Genomic DNA, 25608 nt, shown 5'->3' with positions numbered 1-25608 from the left:
CCACATTTACAGTGTTGAGTCAGGTGGGTGCACGGGTCTCACAGACTGAACGATTGGTTGAAGGTGTATCCACACACAACATGTGTCCTGTTTCTCCCCGCTGTGATTGGTGTTTTTACAAAGGCTGATGAGAAGGTGATCCTGATCAATCCGGGAATCTGTCAAATCTTGAGGCGATGTTTGGATTGAGTTTCCCAGCTGCAGATCCTCCCCTTCTAATACCCGGCAAATAAATGGTGCTTACAAACATTGTTACTTTAAATACAGGATAGAGATACAGAACAGACAATTCTAGATCCTACACAACATTCTGTCCCCCCGGGGGGGGCCTGTCACCGGGAGAAAGCCCCGGAGCTGCCCCCCCGCTCGGGGAAAGGCCGGAGGCCCACAGCGGGTGTGTGTGAGGCGGATAATGCTGAGTATTGTCTCTCGGGCGGGACACTCGGTGTGTGTGAAGCCCGCGGCCCCGCGGGGTTTATTAACCCGCTCCCTCCCTCCGCCCATCTCTCAGCCGCTGCCTCAGACACAGCCGCCCCACCGCGCATGCTCAGCTCACGCTGCACGGGTGATTGACGGCGGCTCCGGTCCAATTGGGATGAGCAGGGGGCGGGGCTGGAGGACCGAGCGGGCGGGGCTGGAGGACCGAGCGGGCGGTTTGTCCTCCAAGCAATCGGAGTGTGCGAGGGGCGGGGCTTGCGGCCACCATCCCCCCCCAGTGGGCGGGGCTGAGCCCGGATCTCCAGCACTGAGCATGCGCGGGCGGCGGTGGCGACAGTTGGTGGAACCCGGATGATGCGGGACACGAGACGGTGGGTTGTCGGCGCGGGGCAGGAATTGGAGCCGCGAGTGGGGCTGGTGAGTGACATAAACACCTGGTGTAGGGCCCAGGGCCCAATAACAGGCCAGAGGCTGAGCCCGGGGTTGTCCCGCCCGCCCGCGGGCTCCCAGGGACACCCCATTTAATGCATTCTGGAAGCAGGAGAAAAATGGGAGGCATTCTAAACCAAATGGTCCAATTTAAAGGTGACCACAAATCTGTGAGGGGCAGGATCAGCTGATCAATCTGTTAAAGCATTAATAGCAGTATAGAGCACAACAACAAGCTCATTATGGTCAACCTTTATCAGTCACTAGTTAGACCTCAGATATTGAGGGTTGGGCTCAATTCTGGGCACCACACTTTGAAAAGTTCATCAATAATAACATAGGAAATAGGTGCAAGAGTCGGCCATTCGGCCCTTCGAGCCTACACCACCATTCAGTAAGATCAGGACTGATCATTCACCTCAGTACCCCTTTCCTGCTTTCTCTCCACACCCCTTGATCCCTTTAGCTGTAAGGGCCATATCTAACTCCCTCTTGAATATATCTAATGAACTGGCATCAACAACTCTCTGTGGCAGGGAATTCCACAGGTTAACAACTCTCTCAGTTAAGAAGTTTCTCCTCATCTCAGCCCTAAATGGCCTATCCTGTAGCCTGAGACTGTATCCCCTGGTTCTGGACTTCCCCAACATCGGGAACATTCTTCCTGCATCTAACCTGTCGCGTCCCGTCAGAATCTTATATATTTCTATGAGATCCCCTCGCATCCTTCTAAACTCCAGTGTATAAAGTCTGAGTTGATCCAGTCTCTCCTCATGTGTCAATCTAGCCATCCCTGGAATCAGTCTGGTGGACCTTCGCTGTACTCCCTCAATAGCAAGAACGTCCTTACTCAGATTAGGAGACCAAAACTGTACACAATATTCCAGGTGAGACCTCACCAAGGCCCTGTACAATTGCAGTAAGGCCTCCCTGCTCCTATACTCAAATCCCCAAGCTATGAAGGCCAACATGCCAACATGCCATTTGCCTTCTTTACCGCCTGCTGTAGCTGCATGCCAACTTTCAATGACTGATGAACCATGACACCCAGGTCTCGTTGCACTTCCCCTTTTCCTAATCTGCCGCAATTCAGATAATATTCTGCCTTTGTGTTTTTGCCACCAAAGTGAATAACCTCACATTTATCCACATTATACTGCATCTGCTATGCATTTGCCCACTCACCTAACCGGTCCAAATCACCCTGCAGCCTCTTGGCATCCTCCTCACAGCTCACACCACCACCCAGTTTAGTGTCATCTGAAAATATGGAGATATTACACTCAATTCCTTCATCCAAAAAATGTATGTATATTGTAAAGAGCTGGGGTCCCAGCACTGAGCCCTGCGGCACTCCACTAGTCACTGGCTCCCATTCCGAAAAGGACCCGTTTATCCCGACTCTCTGCTTCCTGTCTGCCAACCAATTCTCTATCCCCGTCAGTACATTACCCCCAATACCATGTGCTTTGATTTTGCACATTAATCTCTTATGTGGGACCTTGTCAAAGGCCTTTTGAAAGTCCAAATACATCACATCCACTGGTTCTCTCTTGTCCACTCTACTCGTTACATCCTCAAAAAATTACAGAAGATTTGTCAAGCATGATTTCCCTTTCATAAATCCATGCTGACTTGGACCGATCCTGTCACTGCTTTCCAAATGCGCTGCCATTTCATCTTTAACAATTGATTCCAACATTTTCCCCACTACTGATGTCAGTCAACCGGTCTATAATTACCTGTTTTCTCTCTCCCTCCTTTTTTAAAAAGTGGTGTTACATTAGCTACCCTCCAGTCCATAGGAACTGATCCAGAGTCGATAGACTGTTGGAAAATAATTACCAATACGTCCACTATTTCTAGGGCCACTTCCTTAAGTACTCTGGGATGCAGACAATCAGACCCCGGGGATTTATCGGCCTTCAATCCCATCAATTTCCCCAACACAATTTCCCGCCTAATAAGGATATCCTTCAGTTCCTCCTTCTCACTAGACCCTTGGTCCCCTAGTACATCCGGAAGGTTATTTTTGTCTTCCTTTGTGAAGACAGAACCAAAGTATTTGTTCAGTTGTCTGCCATTTCTTTGTTCCCCATTATAAATTCACCTGAGTCCGACTGCAAGGGACCTACGTTTGTCTTCACTAATCTTTTTCTCTTCACATATCTATAGAAGCTTTTGCAGTCAGTTTTTATGTTCCCGGCAAGCTTCCTCTCGTACTCTATTGTCCCACTCCTAATTAAACCCTTTGTCCTCCTCTGCTGAATTCTAAATTTCTCCCAGTCCTCAGGTTTGCTGCTTTTTCTGGCCAATTTATATGTCTCTTCCTTGGATCTAATACTATCCATAATTTCCCTTGTTAGCCAAGGTTGAGCCTCCTTCCCTGTTTTATTTTTACTCCAGACAGGGATGTACAACCGTTGAAGTTCATCCATGTATCTATAACTGTTTGCCATTGCCTATCCACCGTCAACCCTTTAAGTATCATTTGCCAGTCTATTCTAGCCAATTCACGCCTCATGCCGTCGAAGTTAGCTCTCCTTAAGTTCAGGACCCTAGTTTCTGAATTAACTGTGTCACTCTCCATCTTAATAAAGAATTTTACTATATTATGGTCACTCTTCCCCAAGAGGCCTCGCACAACAAGATTTCTAATTAGTCCCTTCTCATTACAAATCACCCAGTCTCGGATGGCCAGCTCTCGAGTTGGTTCCTTGACATATTGGTCAAGAAAACTATCCCTAGTACACTCCAGGAAATCCTCCTCCACCACATTGCTACCAGTTTGGTTAGCCCAATCTATATCTAAATTAAAGTCGCCCATGATAACTGCTGTATCTTAATTGCACACATCCCTTATTTCTTGTTTGATGCTGTCGCCAACCTCACTACTTATAGTTCGTGGCCTGTACACAACTCCCACCAGCGTTTTGTGCCCTTTGGTATTCCGTAGCTCCACCCATACCGATTCCACATCATCCAAGCTAATGTCATTCCTTACTATTGCATTAATTTCCTCTTTAACCAACAACGCCACCCTGCCTCCTTTTCCTTTCTGTCTATCCTTCCTAAATGTTGAATAATCCTGGATGTTGAGTTCCCAGCCTTGGTCACCCTGGAGCCATGTCTCTGTGAAGCCAATTACATCATATCCATTAACTGCTATCTGCACAGTTAATTCGTCCACCTTATTCCGAATACTCCTCGCATTGAGGCACAGAGCCTTCAGGCTTGTCTTTTTAACACACATTGCCCCTTTAGAATTTTGCTGAATGTGACCCTTTTGTTTTTTGCCTTGGATTTCTCTGCCCTCCACTTTTACTATTCTTACTATTCTCCTTTCTATCTTTTGCCTCTGTCTCCCTTTTATTTTCCTCTGTCTCCCTGCATAGGTTCCCATCCCCCTGCCATATTAGTTTAACTCCTCCCCAACAGCACTAGCAAACACTCCCCCTAGGACATTGGTTCCGGTCCTGCCAGGTACAGACTGTCCGGTTTGTACTGGTCCCACCTCCCCCAAGAACTGGTTCCAATGTCCCAGAAATTTGAATCCCTCCCTTCACTCATCAAGCCATGTATTCATCTAAGCTATCCTGCAATTTCTACTCTGACTAGCACGTGGCACTGATAGCAATCCTGAGATTACTACTTTTGAGGTCCTACTTTTTAATTTAGCTCCTAGCTCCCTAAATTTGTCTCGTAGGACCTCATCCCGTTTTTTACCTATATCGTTGGTACCTATATGCACCACGACAACTGGCTGTTCACCCTCCCTTTTCAGAAAGTCCTGCACCCGCTCCGAGACATCCTTGACCCTTGCACCAGGGAGGCAACATACCATCCTGGAGTCTCGGTTGCGGCTGCAGAAACGCCTATCTATTCCCCTTACAATTGAATCCCCTATCACTATCGCTCTCCCACTCTTTTTCCTGCGCTCCTGTGCAACAGAGCCAGCCACAGTGCCGTGAACTTGCCTTCCCTTGATGAGTCATCCCCCTCAACAGCACCCAAAGTGGTGTATCTGTTTTGCAGGGGGATGACCGCATGGTACCCCTGCACTACCTTCCTTGCACTGCTCTTTCTGTTGGTCACCCGTTCGCGAGCTGGCTGTATACCCTTTACCTGCGGTGTGACCAACTCGCTAAACGTGCTATTCACGTCATTCTCAGCATCATGGATGCTCCAGAGTTCATCCACCCGCAGCTCCAGTGCCGCAATGCGGTCCATCAGGAGCTGCAGGCAGATGCACTTCCCGCACGAGTAGTCGTCAGGGACACCGGAAGTGTCCGAGTTCCCACATAGTACAGGAGGAGCATAACACGTGTCCGAGCTCTCCTGCCATGATTTAACCCTTAGATTAACTTAATTGAGCAACAACAATGTTAAAAGGTTACTTACTGATAAAGAAAGAAAAAGAAAAACTTCTTGCCAATCACCAGCCAATCACTTACCCCCTTGGCTGTGACATCACCTTTCGATTTCTTTCTACTTTTTTGCCTCCCTGTAGCTGCACAAGCTCCGCCTCCCCACGCACCTCCCGAGCCTCTGGCTGACGCACCACGAACTCCCGACGACTCACGGAGGCTGGGCCTTTTTATAGGCCTCTCCTCGCACCTCCTGAGCCTCTGGCTGACGCACCACGAACTCCCGACGACTCACGGATGCTGGGCCTTTTTATAGGTCTCTCCACGCAATAATTTTCAAAACGATAAGTGCTTCGGAGGAGTTGCCTGGACTGGAGAATTTTAGCTATGAGGAAATATTGGATAGGCTGGGTTTTTTTTTGGAAGGGAGGAGGTTGAGAGGGGAGACCTAATTGAGGTGTATTAAATTATGAGGGGCCTGGATAGAGTGGATAGGAAGGACCTATTCCCCTTAGCAGAGGGTCAACAAACAGGGGGCATAGATTTAAAGTGGTAGGAGGTTTAGAGGGGAAATCTCTTCACCCAGAGGGTGGTGGGGGTCTGGAACTCGCTGCCTGAAAGGGTGGTAGAGGCAGAAACCCTCATAGCATTTAAAACAAACTTGGCTATGCACTTGAAGTGCCGCGACCTACAAGGCCATGGACCAAGAGCTGAAAAGTGGGATTAGGCTGGATAGCTCTTTGTCAGCCGGCACAGACACGATGGGCTGAATGGCCTCCTTCACTACTGTAAACTTCAGTGATTCCATGGTCCTGTACTTAGTGATGACGTTTGTAAATTATGAGAAATATAGAAGATTAAAGGATGATCTAATTGAGGTGTTTAAGATTAAAGATAGGGTGGATGGAGAGAAACGATTTCCTCTGGTGAGGGAGTCTACAACAAGGGTCACAACTTTAAAATCAGAGCCAGGCCGTTCAGGGTGATGTCAGGAAGCACTTCCTTACACAAATGCTGATTGGCTGTTTCTCTTTGTTGGAGAGTCTGGAACTAGGGGTCACAGTCTCAGGATAACGGACGGCCATTTAGGATTGAGATGAGGAGAAATGTCTTCACTCAAAGGGTTGTAAATCTTTGGAATTCTCTGCCCCAAAGAGCTGTGGATGCTCAGTCGTTGAGTATATTCAGGGCTGAGATCGATAGATGTTTGTACAGTAAAGAAATCAAGGGATACGCGGATAGTGCGGGAAAGTGGAGCTGAGGTAGAAACATAGAAAGTAGGTGCAGGAGTCGCCATTCGGCCCTTTGAGTCTGCACCACCATTCAATATGATCATGGCTGATCATGCAACTTCAGTATCCCATTCCTGCTTTCTCTCCATAACCCTCAATCCCTTTAGCTGTAAGAGCCACATCTAACTCCCTTTTGAATATATCTAACGAACTGGCCTCAACAACTTTCTGTGGTGGAGAATTCCACAGGTTCACAATTCTCTGAGTGAAGAAGTTTCTCCTCATCTCGGTCCTATAGGCTTACCCCTTATCCTTAGACTGTGAACCCTGGTTCTGGACTTCCCCAACATCGGGAACATTCTTCCTGCATTTGACCTGTCCAGTCCCGTCAGAATTTTATATGTTTCTATGAGATCCCCCCTCATTCTTCGAAATTCCAGTGAATATAAGCCCAGTCAATCCAGTCTTTCTTCATATGTCAGTCCTGCCATCCCGTCAGCCATGATCTTATTGAATGGTGGAGCAGGCTCGAGGGGCTGTTTAACCCACTCCTGCTCCTATTTCTTATGCTCTTAAAGCCTAGTGGAAATCCGGAACTCTGTTCCCCATAAAACGGAGGCTGGGGGCCAATTGAAAATTCCAAAACTGAGATAGATAGATTTCCTTAGGCAAGGGTATTAATGGCGATGGAACCAAGGCAGGTAGACGGAGTTAAAATACTGATCTAATTGAATGGCGGAACAGGCTCAAAGGGCTGAATGGCCTATTCCTGTTCCTATGCTCCTAATAATAGCTGTCGACACTCACTGTCGAGGTTCACACACGGACATTGGGCACATGGGGGGGGTGTGTGTGTGTGACTGTGTTTTGGGCACTGGGCGGGGTGTTGTTACCGTGTTTTGGGTAGTGGGGGGGGGAAGGGGATTATCAATGATTGGGCTGTAGGATGGGGAAGGGGATTATCAATGATTGGGCTGTAGGGTGAGGAAGGGGATTATCAATGACTGGGCTGTAGGGTGGGGAAGGGGATTATCAATGACTGGGCTGTAGGATGGGGAAGGGGATTATCAATGATTGGGCTGTAGGATGGGGAAGGGGATTATCAATGATTGGGCTGTAGGATGGGGAAGGAGATTATCAATGATTGGGCTGTAGGGTGGGGAAGGGGATTATCAATGACTGGGCTGTAGGATGGGGAAGGGGATTATCAATGATTGGGCTGTAGGATGGGGAAGGGGATTATCAATGATTGGACTGCAGGGTGGGGAAGGGGATTATCAATGATTGGGCTGTAGGGTGGGGAAGGGGATTATCAATGACTGGGCTGTAGGGTGGAGAAGGAGATTATCAATGACTGGGCTGTAGGGTGGGGAAGGCGATTATCAATGACTGGGCTGTAGGGTGGGGAAGGGGATTATCAATGACTGGGCTGTAGGGTGGGGAAGGCGATTATCAATGACTGGGCTGTAGGGTGGGGAAGGGGATTATCAATGACTGGGCTGTAGGGTGGGGAAGGGGATTATCAATGATTGGGCTGTAGGATGGAGAAGGAGAGAGAGGGGAACCAGTGAGTGTAGAACTGAACCCAGCCAGAGTCAGACATTAGTGAACCAGTTGGGTTTTTACGACAATCCGGCCGTTTTCATGGTCACTTTGTTCGAGTGCCGGCCCCACAATTTAGCAGATTCATTGTTCAATTTTCTAACCTGCCTCTTTGTGGGTTCTCTCTCTCACTCCCTTTTTCCTGTTTTAAATTAATTTTACAGGGTATTAGAAGGGGCGGATTTGCAGACGGGAAGCTCAGATCGCACACTGCATCAAGATCTGACAGAGTCACTCGATTCATCAGGACCTGAATATCATCGGCCTCTCAATATGGAAGCAAAAAGCACCGTTGACGGTGGGGAGAAAGTGTACACGTGTTGTGTGTGTGGACGTGGCTTCAGCCGAATCTCTGGCCTATCAAGGCACATGCGCAATCACACTGGGGAGAGGCCGTTCACCTGCTCCGAGTGTGGGAAGGGATTTACTCAGTCATCCGACCTTCTGAATCACCAGCGAGTTCACACTGGGGAGAGACCGTTCACCTGCTCCGTGTGTGGGAAGGGATTCACTTCGTCATCTAGCCTGCTGAATCATCAGCGAGTTCACTCTGATGAGAGACCTTTTAAATGCCCGGACTGTGGGAAGAGCTATAAAAGTTCTGGGGAACTGAGCTGCCATCAACGTGTTCACAGTGGGGAGAGACCGTTCAGGTGCTCTCACTGCGGGACTGGGTTCAGTCGATCATCTGAACTCACTGTACACCAGCGTACTCACACTGGGGAGAGGCCGTTCACCTGCTCCGTGTGTGGGAAAAGATTCACTCAGTCAAGCAACCTTCTGATACACCAACGAGTTCACACTGGGGAGAGACCTTTTAAATGCCCGGACTGCAGGAAATGCTATAAAAGTTCCGGGGAACTGAGCTGCCATCAACATGTTCACAGTGGGGAGAGACCGTTCACCTGCTCAGTGTGTGGGAAAAGATTCACTCAGTCATCCGACTTTCTGAGACACCAACGAGTTCACACTGGGGAGAGGCCATTCACCTGCTCCGTGTGTGGGAAGGGATTCACTCAGTCATGCAACCTGCTGACACACCAGCGAGTTCACACTGGGGAGAGGCCGTTCACCTGCTCTGAGTGTGGGAAGGGATTTACTCGTTCATCCAGCCTGCTGGCACACCAGCGAATTCACAAGTGACTGCAGGGGATGGATTCTGCTGTTTTTGCTGCTCTTAATTACAAGCAGGACTGAACCATGTTCATTCTGACAGAGGATCGTACAGCGGGAACAGAACCTCAGCCTGGACACAATTCTTCAGGGCCACACTAAGAGGGGAAAACGGCACTTTGGTTTTCCTCGTCTCTCTGCACTGACACAAAGTCACCGTGCGGGTTAATCTTGAGGTGTGTAAGAAATGAGTCCCAGCCGCTCTCTTCCATGGTTCAGAGCTCCTGGGCACGGAACAGAAGGCTCCTTTAGAAATGAACCCCAGTACTTGTTTGCTGTTTTAAATGGCCGTATTAACCCGCGTCGCTACTTTCAGTGATTTGTGTATCTGTACCCCTCGATCCCTTTGCTCCTCTGCCCCATTTAGACTCCTATTTTCCAAATAGAATGTGGCCTCCTTATTCTTCCTACCAAAACACACCACCTCTCACTGATCTGTACTGAAATTCATTTCCCAATTACACACGCATTCTGAAACTTATTAATGTCTTGCATTTTGTCACAGTCTTCCTCAGTATTAAATCTACTTTCCAATTTGTGTCATCTAAAAATGTGGAAATTGTACTTCTGATTCCCGAGTCCAAATCCTTTATGTAAATGGTGAACAACAATGTTCCCAGCACCGATCTCTGTGGAACGCCAGTGCCCACCTATTGCCAGAACTGTGCTCTCAGCACCGATCCCTGTGGAACACCACCTCCCACCTATTGCCAGAACAGTGGTCCCAGCACCGATCCCTGTGGAACACTACCTCCCACCTATTGCCAGAACAGTGGTCCCAGCACCGATCCCTGTGGAACACCATCTCCCACCTATTGCCAGAACAGTGGTCCCAGCACCGATCCCTGTGGAACACCACCTCCCACCTATTGCCAGAACAGTGGTCCCAGCACCGATCCCTGTGGAACACCATCTCCCGCCTATTGGCAGTCTCCGAGTAGCTACTCTTAATCCCTACTCTGTTTCCTGTTTTGTAACCAGCTTGCTATCCACAACAGTATATGAGATCTACAAGATGACCAAGTCAGGCCGTGTGGAGTGAAGGGCCAGGCAGCAGAATGGATGGAAAGATGGCTGCAAAACAGAAATCATTTGTTGAAGTTGAGGGCAGTTTGTTGCCATATTTCCATCCATTCTGTTACCTGACCTTTGACTCCACACGACCTGACCATGGTCATTTTGTAAGAGGGTACATACTGCAGACACAGTGCACCAGAGGTGGAGGGGGTGGATATTGAGTCCTGTGGCAGGGGCGCTGATTTCTCAGTCAGTTTTGTGGCAGCGCTCGTGGCGTTTTTCACCACGTTCCAATTTTTAAAATAAAAATCTTATTGCCAGTTTATTAAAGCCATTAAAAGCCTCTCTGATAGGGGTCACAATAAAATGATGCCTCATAGCTTTCCATCAGAGTTAGAATCCCAGTTAGAAAGCATTTAGTGACTGAGCCAGACTGGGCCGGGTCTAAGGTGTGAGTTAGTGATGGAAAAGTGGCGGCCAGCGTACTTGGCCCCAGGGCTGAGAACCCGGGCACTCGGGTTTCTGTGACATTGATTGATGAATTTTGTTCATTGCTCAGTCTCAGTCGCAATGGTGGGTCATCTTACTGTCCAGCGGAGGCTGGGGTCCCCAATGGAGGGCTCTCTATGCAGGGGTCATTCCCTGCACCATTGGGAATCTGGGGTGGAGAGTGTTGCACGGAGCAGTCGTGTACAACAGTTTTTATTATTATTAATAACTTTTATTTATAGGGCGGCTCTAACATAGTAAAACAGCCCAAGGAGCTTCACAGCAGTGTAACAAGACACAACAGATACATTTGACACTGAGCCATAAAAGAAATTAAGGCAGATGACCAAAAGCTTGGTTAAAGAGATAGGTCTTGAGGAGCATCTTAAAGGAGGAAAGAAAGGTAGAGAGGCGGAGAGGTTTAGGGAGGGAGTTCCAGAGCTTAGGGCCCAAACAGCTGAAGGCACGGCCACCAATGGTTGAGCAGTTACAATGAGGGATGTTCAAGAGGGCAGAATTTGAGGAGTGCAGAGGTCTTGTGGGGTTGTGAGGCTGAAAAAGACAGGGAGGGGCAAGGCCATGGAGCGATTTGTAAACAAGGATGAGAATTTTGAAATCAAGGCCTTGTTTAACCGGGAGCCAATGTAGGTCAGAAAGCACAGGGGTGGTGGGTGATCGTGACTTGGTGCGAGTTAGGACATGGGCTGCTGAGTTTTGGCTGACCTCAAGTTTACGTAGTGTAGAATGTGGGAGGCCAGCCAAGAGTGAGTTGGAGTAGTCAAGTCTAGAGGTAACAAAGGCAAGAATGAGGGTTTCAGCAGCAAGAGAGCCGTTCTTAACACCCTTCCAGATTCCAAGGCTGGGTTTGTTTTTTTGCAGCCTAGAAGAGTCCATGGCCCATGTATATATTCAATGTGAGAGGTTGCAGTCCTTGTATAGTTACCTGAAGGGCGTGCTCCTCAATTTTTGGTTCCCCTCCCTTTCCTCCCCTGAAGGTGCTGACTCTGGCTGGGTTCAGTTCTACACTCACTGGTTCCCCTCCCCTGAAGGTGCTGACTCTGGCTGGGTTCAGTTCTACACTCACTGGTTCCCCTCCCCTGAAGGTGCTGACTCTGTCTGGGTTCAGTTCTACACTCACTGGTTCCCCTCCCCTGAAGGTGCTGACTCTGGCTGGGTTCAGTCCCACACTCACTGATTCCCCACTTTTTGTGAAGTGCTCCTGGGCACTTTATTAAACACACACAGCAGAAGCACATTAATGTGATGGGAGATCACTGACACACAAGCAGCCAGTAGTGTGGAGACTCCTGAGAATCCGGTCCCTTTACAGCCAGTATTTACAGGAGCTGGGACACGGGAAGAGTCCCATTAAAATCACTGATACATTTGTTAACTAAAAATAGTAATTTCTCCTCCATTTACAGACGCTCCCTGACCAGTCCCCATTTCTCCTCCATTTACAGACGCTCCCTGACTCGATGGGGATTTCCCGGCATTTGCTGGTTGTCTCGGGGTTTGTGTCAAACTGGCAGATAGTTGTGGGGAGGCGGATAATGCGGAGTTTGTCTCTCGGGCCTGGGGCCGCACTCGGTGTGTGGAGACCCCCCCCAGGGGTTAGGAAGAGCGGGGCGGGGCCGGAGCTAGTCGTCAGATGGTCCTCCAACCAATCAGTGTGAGGGGCAGGGCTTGTGCCACCCAGTGGGCGGGGCTGAGCCCGGATCTCCCTCATTGGCTGAAACACTGCATTTTTAAAGATGATTTATCTTGAGAAAACGGGATCTTTCTGTTGTGGCTTTAAACAGATGAAATGCTGTGGTGCGGAGCAAACATTCCAACATTTGTTTGTGAAATGTATTCATTCAGGACAGACAGTAGGGTTTCAGGAAATGCAGGGGATGTTGTGTAGATGGATTGTCAAAAGGTGTTTGATAAGGTGCCGGACAGGAGGTTTGTTGATCAAATTAAGGCTCAGAGTATTAAAGGGAGTGGGGCAGCTGGATAGGAAGTTGGATTTAGGGCAGAAAACAGAGTAGCGTTAATGGAGGTTCTTCATAGAAACATAGAAAGTAGGTGCAGGAGTAGGCCATTCAGCCCTTTGAGCCTGCACCACCATTCAATATGATCATGGCTGATGATGCAACTTCAGTACCCCATTCCTGCTTTCTCTCCATATCCCTCCATTCCTTTAGCTGTAAGGGCCACATCTAACTCTCTTTTTAATGTATCTAATGAATTGGTCTCAACAACTTTCTGTGGTAGAGAATTCCACAGGTTCACAATTCTCAGTGAAGAAGTTTCTCCTCATCTCGGTGCTAAATGGCTTACCCCTTATCCTTAGACTGTGAACCCTGATTCTGGACTTCCCCAACATCGGGAACATTCTTCCTGCATTGAACCTATCCAATCCCGTCAGAATTGGAGGGCGTAAACAGTGGAGTCTCCCAGGGTCAGTGTTGGGACCATTGCTCTGCTCGATGTAGAGAAATGATCTGGGCTTAGGTATATGGGGCATATGATCAAAATCTCCAGTTAATGCCAAAAAGGACCCATGGCCAACTGAAGCCGACTTTAAGTGCCTTCATTGTCAATACACAGGTTAGTAATTGGAGCATGTAAATGTGAAATGAAATTTAATGCAGAGAAATATGCTGTGATAGATTTTGGGAGGAAGAAAAAGAGAGGAAATGTACATTAAATGGTAAAACTTTTAATGGAGTAGAGGAGCAGAGAGATTTAGGGTTGTAAGATTCTAGCTAATTCCTTGTCTTATTAAGGATCGAGAGTCTAGTGTTAGAACACAAGAAATAGGAGCAGGAGTAGGCCATCTGGCCCCTCGAGTCCGCTCTGCCATTCAATAAGATCATGGCTGATCTGATCCTGGCCTCAACTCCACTTCCCTGCCCGCTCCCCATAACCCTTCACTCCCTTATCTTTCAAAACTCTGCCTATCTCCACCTTAAATATTCAATTATTATTAGCAACTTTAACATAAGAAATATAATTTGAGCAGATCCTCTGTGCTCTACCACATCAGAGTAAAGATGCAAGTCCTGCGTGTCCACAGTAACTGACACCAGGTCAGCCCGCTGGATGCCCTGAGCTTGATCTCCGGTGTCTCCAGTCCCGACTGCCCCCTTACATCAGTCTCCCCTCACTTTTATACCCTGCACTGATCCACCTCTGGCACCAGACTCTTCTTTGCCTTCCCAGCTGGGTTTGGAAAAGACAGCTGGAACTTCTCTCATTTGTGATTTACAAGGTCACTTTCCCTGGTTCCCAGCAGTTACTTTTCTTCAGTAATTTTCTCAATATCCCTAAACTCTCCTGCCTGCTGTTAGTTGTTATTTCTTATAGTTCCACAATTATAGGTATCAACATCACACATTATAATCGAATCTATTGTGTTACTCACTCTGGTTTGAGCTTACATTGTGGTTACTGACAGACAAACTCTGTTCTTTCCCCCGATCTGATTACAGATTGCAACAGTGGGTTCAGTGAATGGAATGTCTGATCAGTGTTGCCATGGCGACCTGTCTGCAGTGAATCGATTGAGAGTTTCTAACTCAGACTAAACTTCTCTTTCCCATGATGCACATTTAAGTTAAAGTCAATGTATTTTAGCCATTTTATGTTGATAAAGTGGTTAAACAGCACATGGGGTCCTAGGTTTTATAAATAGGGGTGTGGAGTACAAAAGGGCAGAGGGCATGTAAACCTGCACAAATCATTGGTTAGGCTGAAGTTCGAATATTGTCAGGTTTTGGGGATCTTACACCAGGAAGGATGTCGAGGCCATGGAGAGGGTGCAGAGAGATTCACTGAGATGATACCAGGGAAGAAAGGCTTTAGTTATCAGGGGAGATTGGAGAAACTGGGGCTCTTTTCATTAGAACAAAGGGTAATTGGAGATCTGAGGGAGGTGTTCAAAGTTTGATCAGGTAAATGAGGATAAACTATTTCCACCAGTCGATGAGTCAGTAATTCGAGGGCATCAAATTCAAATCATCACCAAAAGGCTCAGACCATGGGAGGAACTATCGAGCACACTGTACAACAATGTTCGGGACACTCACTGTCCCTCCAGATCTGTGTCCGGGGGAGGAACTGATGGGTTTCTCTTATCTTTGGGTTAACTGATGTTCTCATCGAGGTGATGGATGTCTGTGCCGGGGAATGGGGTATTCTGAGCACCTAGTGTCCGCCATAAACACTCTCCAGTCAGGTACAGCACGGGTTAGATACAGAGTAAAGCTCCCTCTACATTGTCCCATCAAACACTTCCAGGCAGGTACATGGACATGTTACCAATACCTTCTCTGGATACCAAGGCTAGGAGAGACACTCTGGAAGGTATGGCGAGCTGCGGTTTGTCCATGAGAGTAACCGAAGGTATGAGAACTAAAATAATCACAAGTAATGATCGAGTGTCAGTCGTGGCTCAGCGGTAGCAGTTTTGTCTCTGAGTCAGTAGGTTGTGGGTTCAAGTCCACCTGTCGAGACTTGAGCACAAAATCTCAGCTGACATTCCAATGCAGTACTGAGGGATTGCTGCACTGTCAGTGTTGCCATCTTTCAGATGAATCGCTGAACCGAGGCCCCATCAGCCTTCAATCAATATCATTAAAACAGATTATCTGACCAGTATCACATTGCTGTTCGTGGCAGCTTGCTGTGTGCAAATTGTCTGCCGCATTTCCTACATTGCAACAGTGAATGCACTTCAAATGTACTTTGATGTTGTTGTACCTCATTGGCACTTTGGGACATCCTGAGGTCAGGTAAGGTGCTACATAAGGACAGGTCTTTGTTAAATGGAGAAAAGTTCCAAAAAAGGAACAGTCGGTAACAGGATATCAATTAGTCTCCTCTTATATTGGAGAAATCAAGGAATTGACACACTGTGTTGGAACCAAAGCTGATTTATTTGTCAGATATCCAGAAAATAAAATTCCAGCCCAGTTACAGGAGAAACACAGCCCGACTGTCAGAATGAACACGGTTCAGTCCCGATGTGATTCACAGCAGAATCCAATCCCTGCAGTCACTTGTGAACTCGCTGGTGTGTCAGCAGGTGGGATGGGGCAGTGAATCCCTTCCCACACTCAGAGCAGGTGAACGGCCTCTCCCCAGTGTGGATATGTTGGTGTTTCCTCAGATCACTTCTGCTTTTAAAGCTCTTCTCACAGTCATAACATTTAAATGGTCTCCTATTGGTGTGAACAACTTGGTGTGCAGTGAGATTGCATGACTGAGTGAATCCCTTCCCACACACACAGCAGGTGAACGGCCTCTCCCCAGTGTGAACTCGCTGGTATCTCAGCAGACTGGATGACTGACTGAATCCCTTCCCACACTCAGAGCAGGTAAACGGCCTCTCCCCAGTGTGGATACGCTGGTGAGCCAGAAGGTTGAATGAATTTGTGAATCCCTTCCCACACACGGAGCAGGTAAACGGCCTCTCGTCAGTGTGAAAACGCAGGTGTCTCAGGTGGCGAGATGATTTCATGAATCCTTTCCCACACACACAGCAGACGAACGGTCTCTCTCCAGTGTGAATTCGTTTGTGATGAGTGAGGTGAGATGAACAAGTGAATCTCTTCCCACACTCTGAGCAGGTGAATGGCCTCTCCCCGGTGTGAACTCGCTGGTGTTCAATGAGGTTGGATGAAATAGTAAATCCCTTCCCACACACAGAGCAGGTGTATGGCCTCTCCCCAGTGTGACTGCGTCGATGAATTTCCAGCAGGGACGGGGAACGGAATCCCTTTCCACAGTCCCTACATTTCCACGGATTCTCCATGGTGCGGGTGTCCTTGTGTCTCTCCAGATTGAACGATCAGTTGAAGTCTCGTCCACACACAGAACATATGTACAGTTTCTCCCCGCTGTGAATGGTGCGATGTTTTTCCAGGCTGTAACTGGTTAAAGCTCTTTCCACAGTCTGCACAGGAACACTCACTCGGGTGTGTGTGTGTCTCGGTACTTTTCCAATCACACTGATGTTTGAAATCTTTTCCCGCAGACAGAACAGACAAACATTTCTCTTTCCACATTCAGAAGCCGATGATATTCATGTTGCGGTGGATCGAGTGACTGTCAGATCATGGTGATGTTTGGTGTGAGTTTCCCATCTACAAATCTTCCCTTTCTAATCCCCTGTAAAAGGAGTTTACAAAAGTCATCACTAAGGACAGGATAGAAATTCAGAACAGTCAATTCTAGTTTCTATGGTACACACATTCCTCTCTGGTGTCTCCACAGCTGTAAATCCCCGTCACACACACTATCCCTACTCCCCATGCTGAAATCCAAACCCATTACATCATCTCCAACATTTTTTCCTTCTTGCTGAAGGTGCTGACTCTGGCTGGGTTCAGTTCTACACTCACTGGTTCCCCTCCCTCTCTGACCCTGAAGGTGCTGACTCTGGCTGGGTTCAGTTCTGCACTCACTGGTTCCCCTCCCTCTCCTCCCCTGAAGGTGCTGACTGTCTGGGTTCTAGTTAGGCCACAGCTAGAGTACTGTGTGCAGTTCTGGTCACCACATTACAGGAAAGATGTGATTGCACCAGAGAGGGTACAAAGATTTACTTGGATGTTGCCTGGACTGGAGAATTTTATCTATGAGGACAGATTGGATAGGCTGGGGTTGTTTTCTTTGGAACAGAGGGGAGACCTCATTGAGGTGTATAAAATTATGAGGGGCCAAGATAGAGTGGATAGGAAGGACCTATTTCCCTTAGTAGCAGGGTCAATAACTGGGGGGCATAGATTTAAAGTAATTGGTCGAAGGTGTAGATGGGATTTGAGAAGTTTTTTTCACCCAGAGGATGGTGGGAGTCTGGAACTCACTGCCTGAAAGGGTGGTAGAGGCAGAAACCCTCATAGCATTTAAAAGTACCTGGATGTGCACTTGAGGGGCCAAGATAGAGTGGATAGGAAGGACCTGTTTGCTTTAGCAGAATGGTCAATAACTCAGGGGGCAGAGAATTAAAGTAATTGGTAGAAGGATTAGAGGGGAGACCTAAATGAGGTGTATAAAATTGAGGGCCTGGATCGAGTGGATAGCAAGGACCTCTGTCCCTTAGCAGAGGGATCAGCTGTGGCTCAGTGGGTAGCACTCTCATCTGAGACAGAAGGTTGTGAGTTCAAGTCCCACTCCAGAGACTTGAGAAAAAAAAAAAATCTCGGCTGACACACCAGTGTCGTGCTGAGGGAGAGGAGCCGACTTTCGGATGAGACATTAAACCGAGGCCCCGTCTGCTCTCTCTCTGGTGGACGTAAAAGATCCATTGGCACTATTTCGAAGAAGAGCAGGGGAGTTATCCCTGGTGTCCTGGCCAATATTTATCCCTCAATCAACATAACAAAAATAGTTTATCTGGTCATTATCACATTGCTGTTTGTGGCAGCTTGCTGTGCTCAAATTAGCCACCGCGTTTCCCACATTGCAACAGTACTTCGTTCTCTGTAAAGAACTTTGAGATGCCAATCGTCGTGAAAGGCGCTGTATAAATGTAAGTCTTTCTTTTTTATGCCATTACCTACAGGGCTACAGACCAAGAGCTGTAAAGTGGGATTAGGCCAGAGAGCTCTGTGCCGGCTGGCAGGGACACGATGGGCCGAATGGCCTCCTCCTGTGCTGTAAATGTCTGGGTTTGTATGATGTCACAGGTCTCACCAGCAGTCGCACTGCCTGATGGGTGATTGACAGCCCAGAGTCCAAGCCTGCACACCGGGAACCGTGTCCGGCACAGCGCCGCCCTCTCGGTCGCAATGGTAATAACCGCGCATGCCCAGAGGACACCAACCGCCCCCTCCCCCCACACTCGGAGCTGCGCCTGCGCACTTGGATCCTGTGGCACGGAGTCGGCATGGGGCCGTCCGGGGAAAGGCGTTTGTGTCCGTTTAAGAGCCGCAATCAGAGTTTTCTCCGCTCCGATTGGGTAGAGAATTGCGCGGGGGGGGGGGGGGGGAGGAGGGAGGAGGGAGATAGGGAGAGAATAAAGGGAAATCCAAACCTGAGAGTATGCACATCCGGGTCCAGAGACCAGTTTCCACCAGTTTGGCGGAACGCGCTCGCAGGACACGTGACAGGGGCCCATGGCCTGATTGATGGGAGCTTCCGACCAATGGGGAGCGAGCGGGGCGGCCTGGAGCGGGTCCTCCAACCAACAATCGGGGAGCCCGAGGGGCGGGACTTGCACCGTTGATTGTCTGAGCCGCAGCGCGCGACTTTGTGCAGTCCCTTGTTCAGGGCCTTAAATATATTCAATGACCCAGTCTCTACAGCTCTCTGGGACGGAGAATTCCACAGATTTACAACCCTCAGAAGAAATTCCTCCTCATCTCAGTTTTAAATGGGCGGCCCCTTATTCTAAGACTATGTCCCCTAGTTTTAGTTTCCCCTATGAGTGGAAATATCCTCTCTGCATCCACCTTGTCGAGCCCCCTTCATATCATATGTTTCGATAAGATCACCTCTCATTCTTCTAAACTCCAATGGGTATAGGCCCAACCTACCTTCATAAGTCAACCCCGTCATCTCCAGAATCAACCTAGTGAACCTTCTCTGAACAGTCTCCAATGCAAGTATATCCTTAAATACAGAGACCAAAACTGTATGCAGTACTCCAGGTGTGGCCTCATCAATACCCTGTACAGTTGTAGCAGGACTTCTCTGCTTTTATACTCTGTCCCCATGGCAATAAAGACCAACATTTCATTTGCCTTCCTGATTACTTACTGTACCTGCATAGTAACTGTGTTTCATGCACAAGGACCCCCAGGTCCCTCTGTACTGCAGCACTCTGCAATTTTTCTCCATTTAAATTGTAATTGCTTTTCTATTTTTTCTGCCTCACATTGGACAACCTCACATTGTGCCACATTGTATTCCATCTGCAAAATTTTTTGCCCACTCACTCAGCCTGTCTATATCCCTTTGTAGATTTCTTGTGTCCTTTTCACAATTTGCTCTCCCATCCTTCTTTGTATCATCAGCAAATTGGCCACATTGCATTCGGTCCCTTCATCCAAGTCATTAATATAGATTATAAATAGTTGAGGCCCCAGCACCGATCCCTGCAGCACCCCACTAGTTACCGTTTGCCAACCGGAAAATGACCCGTTTATTCCGACTCTCTGTTTTCTGTTCGTTAGCCAATCCTCAATCCATGATAACCCCGGGAACTTCTATCTTGTGCAGTAACCTTTTATGTGACACGTTATCAAATGCTTTCTGGAAATCCAAATACACCACATCCACTGGTTCCCCCTTATCCACCCTGCTCGTTACATCCTCAAAGAACACCAGCAAATTTGTCAAACATGATTTCCCTTTCATAAACCCATGCTGATTCTGCTTGATTGAATTTATGCTTTTCCAAATGTCCTGCTAATGCTTGCTTAATAATGGACTCCAACATTTTCCCAACTCCAGATGTTAGGCTAACTGGTCTATATTTCCTGCTTTTTGTCTGTCTCCTTTTTTAAATAAGGATGTTAGATTTGTGGTTTTCCAATCCGTTGGGACCTCCCCAGAATCCAGGCAATTTTGGTAGATTACAACCAATGCATGCACTATCTCTGTAGCCACTTCTTTTAGGACCCCACACTGCAAGCCATCAGGTCCAAGAGACTTGTCCGCCTTTAGTCCCATTATTTTACCGAGTACTACTACTTTAGTGATAGTTCCTCCCTCCCTATAGCAGCCACAGTGCGAAAGTGGTGAAGGGAGTGAATGATGAAGGTGGTGGGTGGGGTACCAATCAAGCGGCTGCTTTGTCCTGAATGGTGTCGAGCATCTTGAGTGGTGCTGGAGCTGCACTCATCCAGGCATGTGGAGAGTATTCCATCACATTCCTGACTTGTACCTTGTGGATGGTGGAAAGGATTTGGGGTGTCAGGTGATTGAAAGTGATTTGACCAATTGAGGGTAAGGAAAGAGGCATACATTAAGTAGATAAACAACAGGGTAGGGCATGATAAGGGAGAATACAAAGGGATCAGGAGAGAAGTAAAAAAAAAAAAATTAGGAAGGCAAAGAGGAAATATGAAATGAAATTATCAAGGAACATAAAACAAAATTAAATATTTTACAGGAAGATAATAGGAAAAGGAAGGTTGGGATGGGAATAGGGCCATTAAAGGATAGACAGGCAATGCCACGAGTAACGATAGCAGAAATATTAAATCATTATTTCGCTTCGGTATTTAGATAGAACAGGTGGACATGACATGAGTAATGAGAAGTGCATTTAAAATAAAGAAAGGGGATACATTAAATAAACTAATCAAACTCAGGATAAAACCTCTGCATCCACGTATTTTAAAAGAATCTAAGAGATATCAGAGGCATTACTGCCCATATTTAAAAATTCTTCAGAAAAAGGTGTATTGCCAGAGGACTGGCGAACAGCTAACGGAGTACCTATATTTAAGGAGGAGAATAGAACATGTCTAGGTAATTACAGACTAGTTAGCTTCACATCGGTGGCAGGAAAAATAATGGAATCCCTACTAAAGGAGAAAATAGAATGTCTAGAAACAAAAAGTATAATAATGAATAATGGTCTTCCACAAGGATTAGGGCTGGGACCACTGCTGTTCACATTAACCATTTAGACTTTGGAATCAAAAACACAATTTCTACATTTTACGGGTTATGTAAGAAAACAGGAAAGGCTCTCCGTTCAAATAGATCAAGCACTAACTGCTAATGCAGAAGACCAAGTCATGGAGGAAGTAGTTCAGAAGCCAGAGAACATTGTTAGGACAAAGATGCAGTTGGTGAGGTGCAGGGAGATTCTGGCTGTAGGGAGGTGGGTGATGAGTGTGGTAATGATGATGAATTGGTTACCGAGAGATAGGTCTGTGCATATTGAAGATATATGACAAAAGGTACTGGAGGAGCAGCAGGAAGGGCTAAATGACAGTGTAAGAAATCCTGTAAGGACTCAAGCTTCCCATGCAAGAATGGCTTCGAAAAATCAAGGCAATTTCCTTTGTTATACTAACAGTTTTTGGTGAAAAAGATGTTTGCAAAGAATATTTCAAATATGAATAACTGTCAACCTGCGGCTAAAATAATACTGGGACTTCGAAAAGTAAATGGTGGTGTTCTTCTGAGAAAAAATGGGAGAGATATAACCAAATAAAAACAATGGAACTGGTCAGGAACGTTGAAGTAGCTGCAAGAAGCATTTACATTGGAGGAGGGAGAAGGCCAGGAGGAAAGGTGATCCACATGACATTGATTACAGAGTGGAATCTAGACAGCAGGTGGGTGATATACAAGAACCAGGTAACATTAACAAGGGTAAACTAGGGGCCAAAAGATGGAACATCTACAGTAAGCTGTATAGACGTGAATGCTGAATGCATTCGGAATCAGCAATTCCAAAACACGAGGTTACTGCAGCACTCAGGAACTCCAATGTTGTGGGAATATTATAAACATGGCTGACTGCAGAGGATGGTGCACAGGGACAGGAGGAGCCTGTTCCACCATTCAGTTCGATCTGTACCTCAACTGCATTTACCCACTTCTGCTCCATAATCCCTTGATGCCCTTCACCAACAACAATCTACCCATCTCAGACTGGAAAATGGTGAATGGTTTGATCCTCGCATTCAGTCTTTTAAGGGAGGGACTTCCAGATTTCCACAACTCAGTGAAATGAATTTTAAAAAAAAAGTAAATTAAAAGGAAAAACATATATTCAGGCACAGCAGAGTAGACAGCAGGAATGTGATGTGGGCCTGGATGTCAAAGACACCGAGGAGATTAAAGCTGTTGATCCTGTGAAAGAGCTGTCCAATTTATTCCCACACCCAATCCTCTCCCCATAACCCTGAAAATTAGTTCTCTCCAGCTACATGTCCAATTGCCCTTTGAACGTCCCGATGGAATCTGCTTCCACCGCCCTGAGGCCTAACCAGTGATGTGTAAAGGTTCAGCATGACTTCCTTGTATTGAATTCAATGCCCCCGTTTACAAAGCCAAGTATCCCACAAGCTTTCTTCACTGTCTTATCAACTTGCCCTGCCACCTTCAAAGGTTTGTGAACATTTACCCCAGTTCCTTCTGTTCTTTCACAACCCACAAAATAGCGCTATTTAGGTTACAATGCCTCTCCATGTTGTTTGCCCCAAAGTGCATCACTTCACACTCATCTGCATTAAACTGTATCTGCCCATTTCTCCAGTCTGTCTATGTCCTCCTGAAGTCTGCTACTATCCTGCTCACTATTCACTACGTTGCCAAGTTTTGTATCACCTGCAAACTTCAAACTTGTACTTTCTATCCCCAAGTTCAGGTTATTTATATACAACAAGGAAAGCTTATCGTGAATGGTCTCGGATTTCTCGCAGATTTATCTCCATTCCGAATAAAATATCATCTTTTCCTCATTCAGTTCTTCGACCAAATTCTGTTCCTTTTCATCCAAAATATTGCGCAATGTCGAAAATTCAGAGTCGATGAGGTTCTGCGACTGATTCGACTGTTCCTGTGAAGACAAAAAGAGTTTGTTAAAAAAGGAAGCAAAACTATCGCAGGTCACCAGCACATAGAAACATAGATGCAAGAGTAGGCCATTGGGCCCTTTGAGCCTGCACCACCATTCAATATGATCATGGCTGATCATGCAACTTCAATATCCCATTGCTGGTTTCTCTCCATACCCCTTGATCCCTTTAGCCGTAATGCTTAATAAACACCAAGCCAAGCTGCTGAAAATGCACAGGTATAGAGTTCTGTTAGCCGGGCATGGGGTGCATAACACGCTACCCGTACAGGCACAGCCCATATCGGCCCACTGAGAATTCACCTTCATTTCGGAGATGCTCTCTTCAAGCTTAAACTTAAAATCTTAAAAAGGTTTTCTTCTTCCTCAGAGAATGTAGGATTGTCTTCATTTTTTCCTGAGATTGAAACTCAGAGATCTAGAGATAATTGGCAAATGGCAAAAAAAAAATCCAGGGGATAAATGAGCAGATACATTTTTACACAGTGATTTATGGTGATCTGGAGTGCCCTGCCTGAAAGGGTGGTGGAAGCAGATTCAATAGAGAATTGGATAAATAGTTGACTAGGAGACATTCACAGGGCTCTGGGGTAAGAGTAAGGAAGTGAGACTAATGGGACAGCTCTTTCAAAGAGCCAACACAGACACGATAGGCCGAATGGCCTCCTCCCGTGCTGTGTGTTTCTATGATTCTAGGTGCTGACAGCAGAGTCGGGGCTCTGTTAAAATTAGAAAGATTAAATGTGAATTTTAAAATAAATTCTTAGCTGGACCAACTGTTTTAACTTCACTTCATAATGGTTGCAGCTGGTGCAAAGCTGAAGTGGAGCCAAACTCTCTCCTGGCCTACGGTCAATGGAAACTATTGGTCTTCAGAGTTACTCTGCACATCTCCCCTCGCCATCAATCTCAAACTGCTTTGCATCAACACAGAGTATGCGGCATGACTGTCCCAATCACACTGAGCCGGGACATACTGAGTTAAGACATGCAGAATCAGCTGAACTATGAACAGAAGTACTGAGCTTTTGAAACTTCAACAACATTAGATTCACAGTAAGATTCCTGCCCTCCTCCAGCTCACAAGATATCCTGAAATTTAAATAAAATGTAAAGTCAGGCAACACCATGTTTCCTATTGGGAAGGAGAGCAGGGGAGTTCACCTCAGTGTCCTGGGTCAATATTTATCCTTCAACCAACATCACTAAAACAGATGAGCTGGTCATTGTCACATTGCTGTTCGTGGGATCTTGCTGTGCGCAAATTGGCTGCTGCGTTTCCTACTTTACAACACTGACTACGCTTCAAAAGTACTTCATTGGCTGTAAAGCACTTTGGGATGTCCTGAGCTTGTGAAAAACACGATATAGTCTTTCTTTCTACGGGATTAACACACACCATTATTGCAGCATGACATGTCCTCTGCTAGAAACTGTCAGACACAAGTCAGCGACAGTGTGTGACTGAGATAGTCCTGATACAGCATCATTTCCTGTCGTTGCTGATTCAATCATTTCTTACCCATACTCCAGCTATGAGCAGATTCTTCACACTACAAGTCTAATTTAAGCACACACATACACACCTTACAATAGTGGACAGCCCCCTCAAAAAAACAGAAGATCCCATGCACAGATCGTCTTTAACCCATGACTAAGATTACCCACCATTATATTATAGGGATTATTTGCATCCTTCCTCTGCCTCACCATTCCCACTCCTCATCCCATCCCATCCCATCCCCCTTCCTCTCCCCATCCTCATCCCATCCCCCTTCTTATCCCCCTTCCTCTCCCCCATCCTCATCCTATCCCCCCTCCCCAATGCACATTGGGCCCATACTCTCTCGAGTCAAGAAGAAAGAGAGGTGTTCTCATTGAAACACAAGATTCTGAGGGGGACTGACAGGATAGATGCTGAGAGGTTGTTTCCCCTGTCTGGAGAGTCTAGAACTAGGGGACATCGTCTCAGGATAAGGGGTTGGCCATATAAGACCGAGATGAGGAGGAATTTCTTCACTGAGAGGGATGTGAATCTTTGGAATTCTCTAACCCAAAGGGCTGTGGATGCTGAGTCTCTGAGTATAGTTAAGGCTGAGACCGATAGATTTTTGGACTCTGGGGGAATCAAGAGATATGGGGATTGGGCAGGAAAGTAGAGTTAAGGTCGAAGATTAACCAAGATCTTATTGAACGGGGGAACAGGCTTGAATGGTAAAGGGGGGGGGGAACCCTGATAATAAAGGATGACAAAGAATAATAAAGAACCTAGTTTCCCCTTAATTGCATCTGTGCTATTCTCCTCAACAGCTCCATGCAGCAGCAAATC

General features: G+C 46.9%; 1 protein-coding gene and 1 pseudogene across 1 annotated transcript in view; one reads left to right on the top strand and one right to left on the bottom strand.

The window, feature by feature from the left end:
• The window catches only part of LOC139254511 (zinc finger protein 850-like), a 73137-nt pseudogene extending 63358 nt beyond the window's left edge, over positions 1-9779 (top strand).
• LOC139254513 (zinc finger protein 585A-like) overlaps positions 1-25608 on the bottom strand; it is a 101984-nt gene that overhangs the window by 75181 nt on the left and 1195 nt on the right. Inside the window, exons 2-3 of the mRNA XM_070873737.1 lie at positions 23030-23261; positions 15796-16906 (exon numbers count right to left, since the gene is read on the bottom strand). Coding sequence (XP_070729838.1) covers positions 15796-16550 — 755 coding nt within the window. The 5' untranslated portion in view covers positions 16551-16906; positions 23030-23261. The remainder of the gene's footprint in view (positions 1-15795; positions 16907-23029; positions 23262-25608) is intronic.

This window comes from Pristiophorus japonicus, unplaced genomic scaffold, assembly GCF_044704955.1.
Source record: "Pristiophorus japonicus isolate sPriJap1 unplaced genomic scaffold, sPriJap1.hap1 HAP1_SCAFFOLD_557, whole genome shotgun sequence".
Classification (NCBI taxonomy): Eukaryota; Metazoa; Chordata; class Chondrichthyes; family Pristiophoridae; genus Pristiophorus; species Pristiophorus japonicus.
This window is presented reverse-complemented; position numbering and strand designations above follow the sequence as displayed.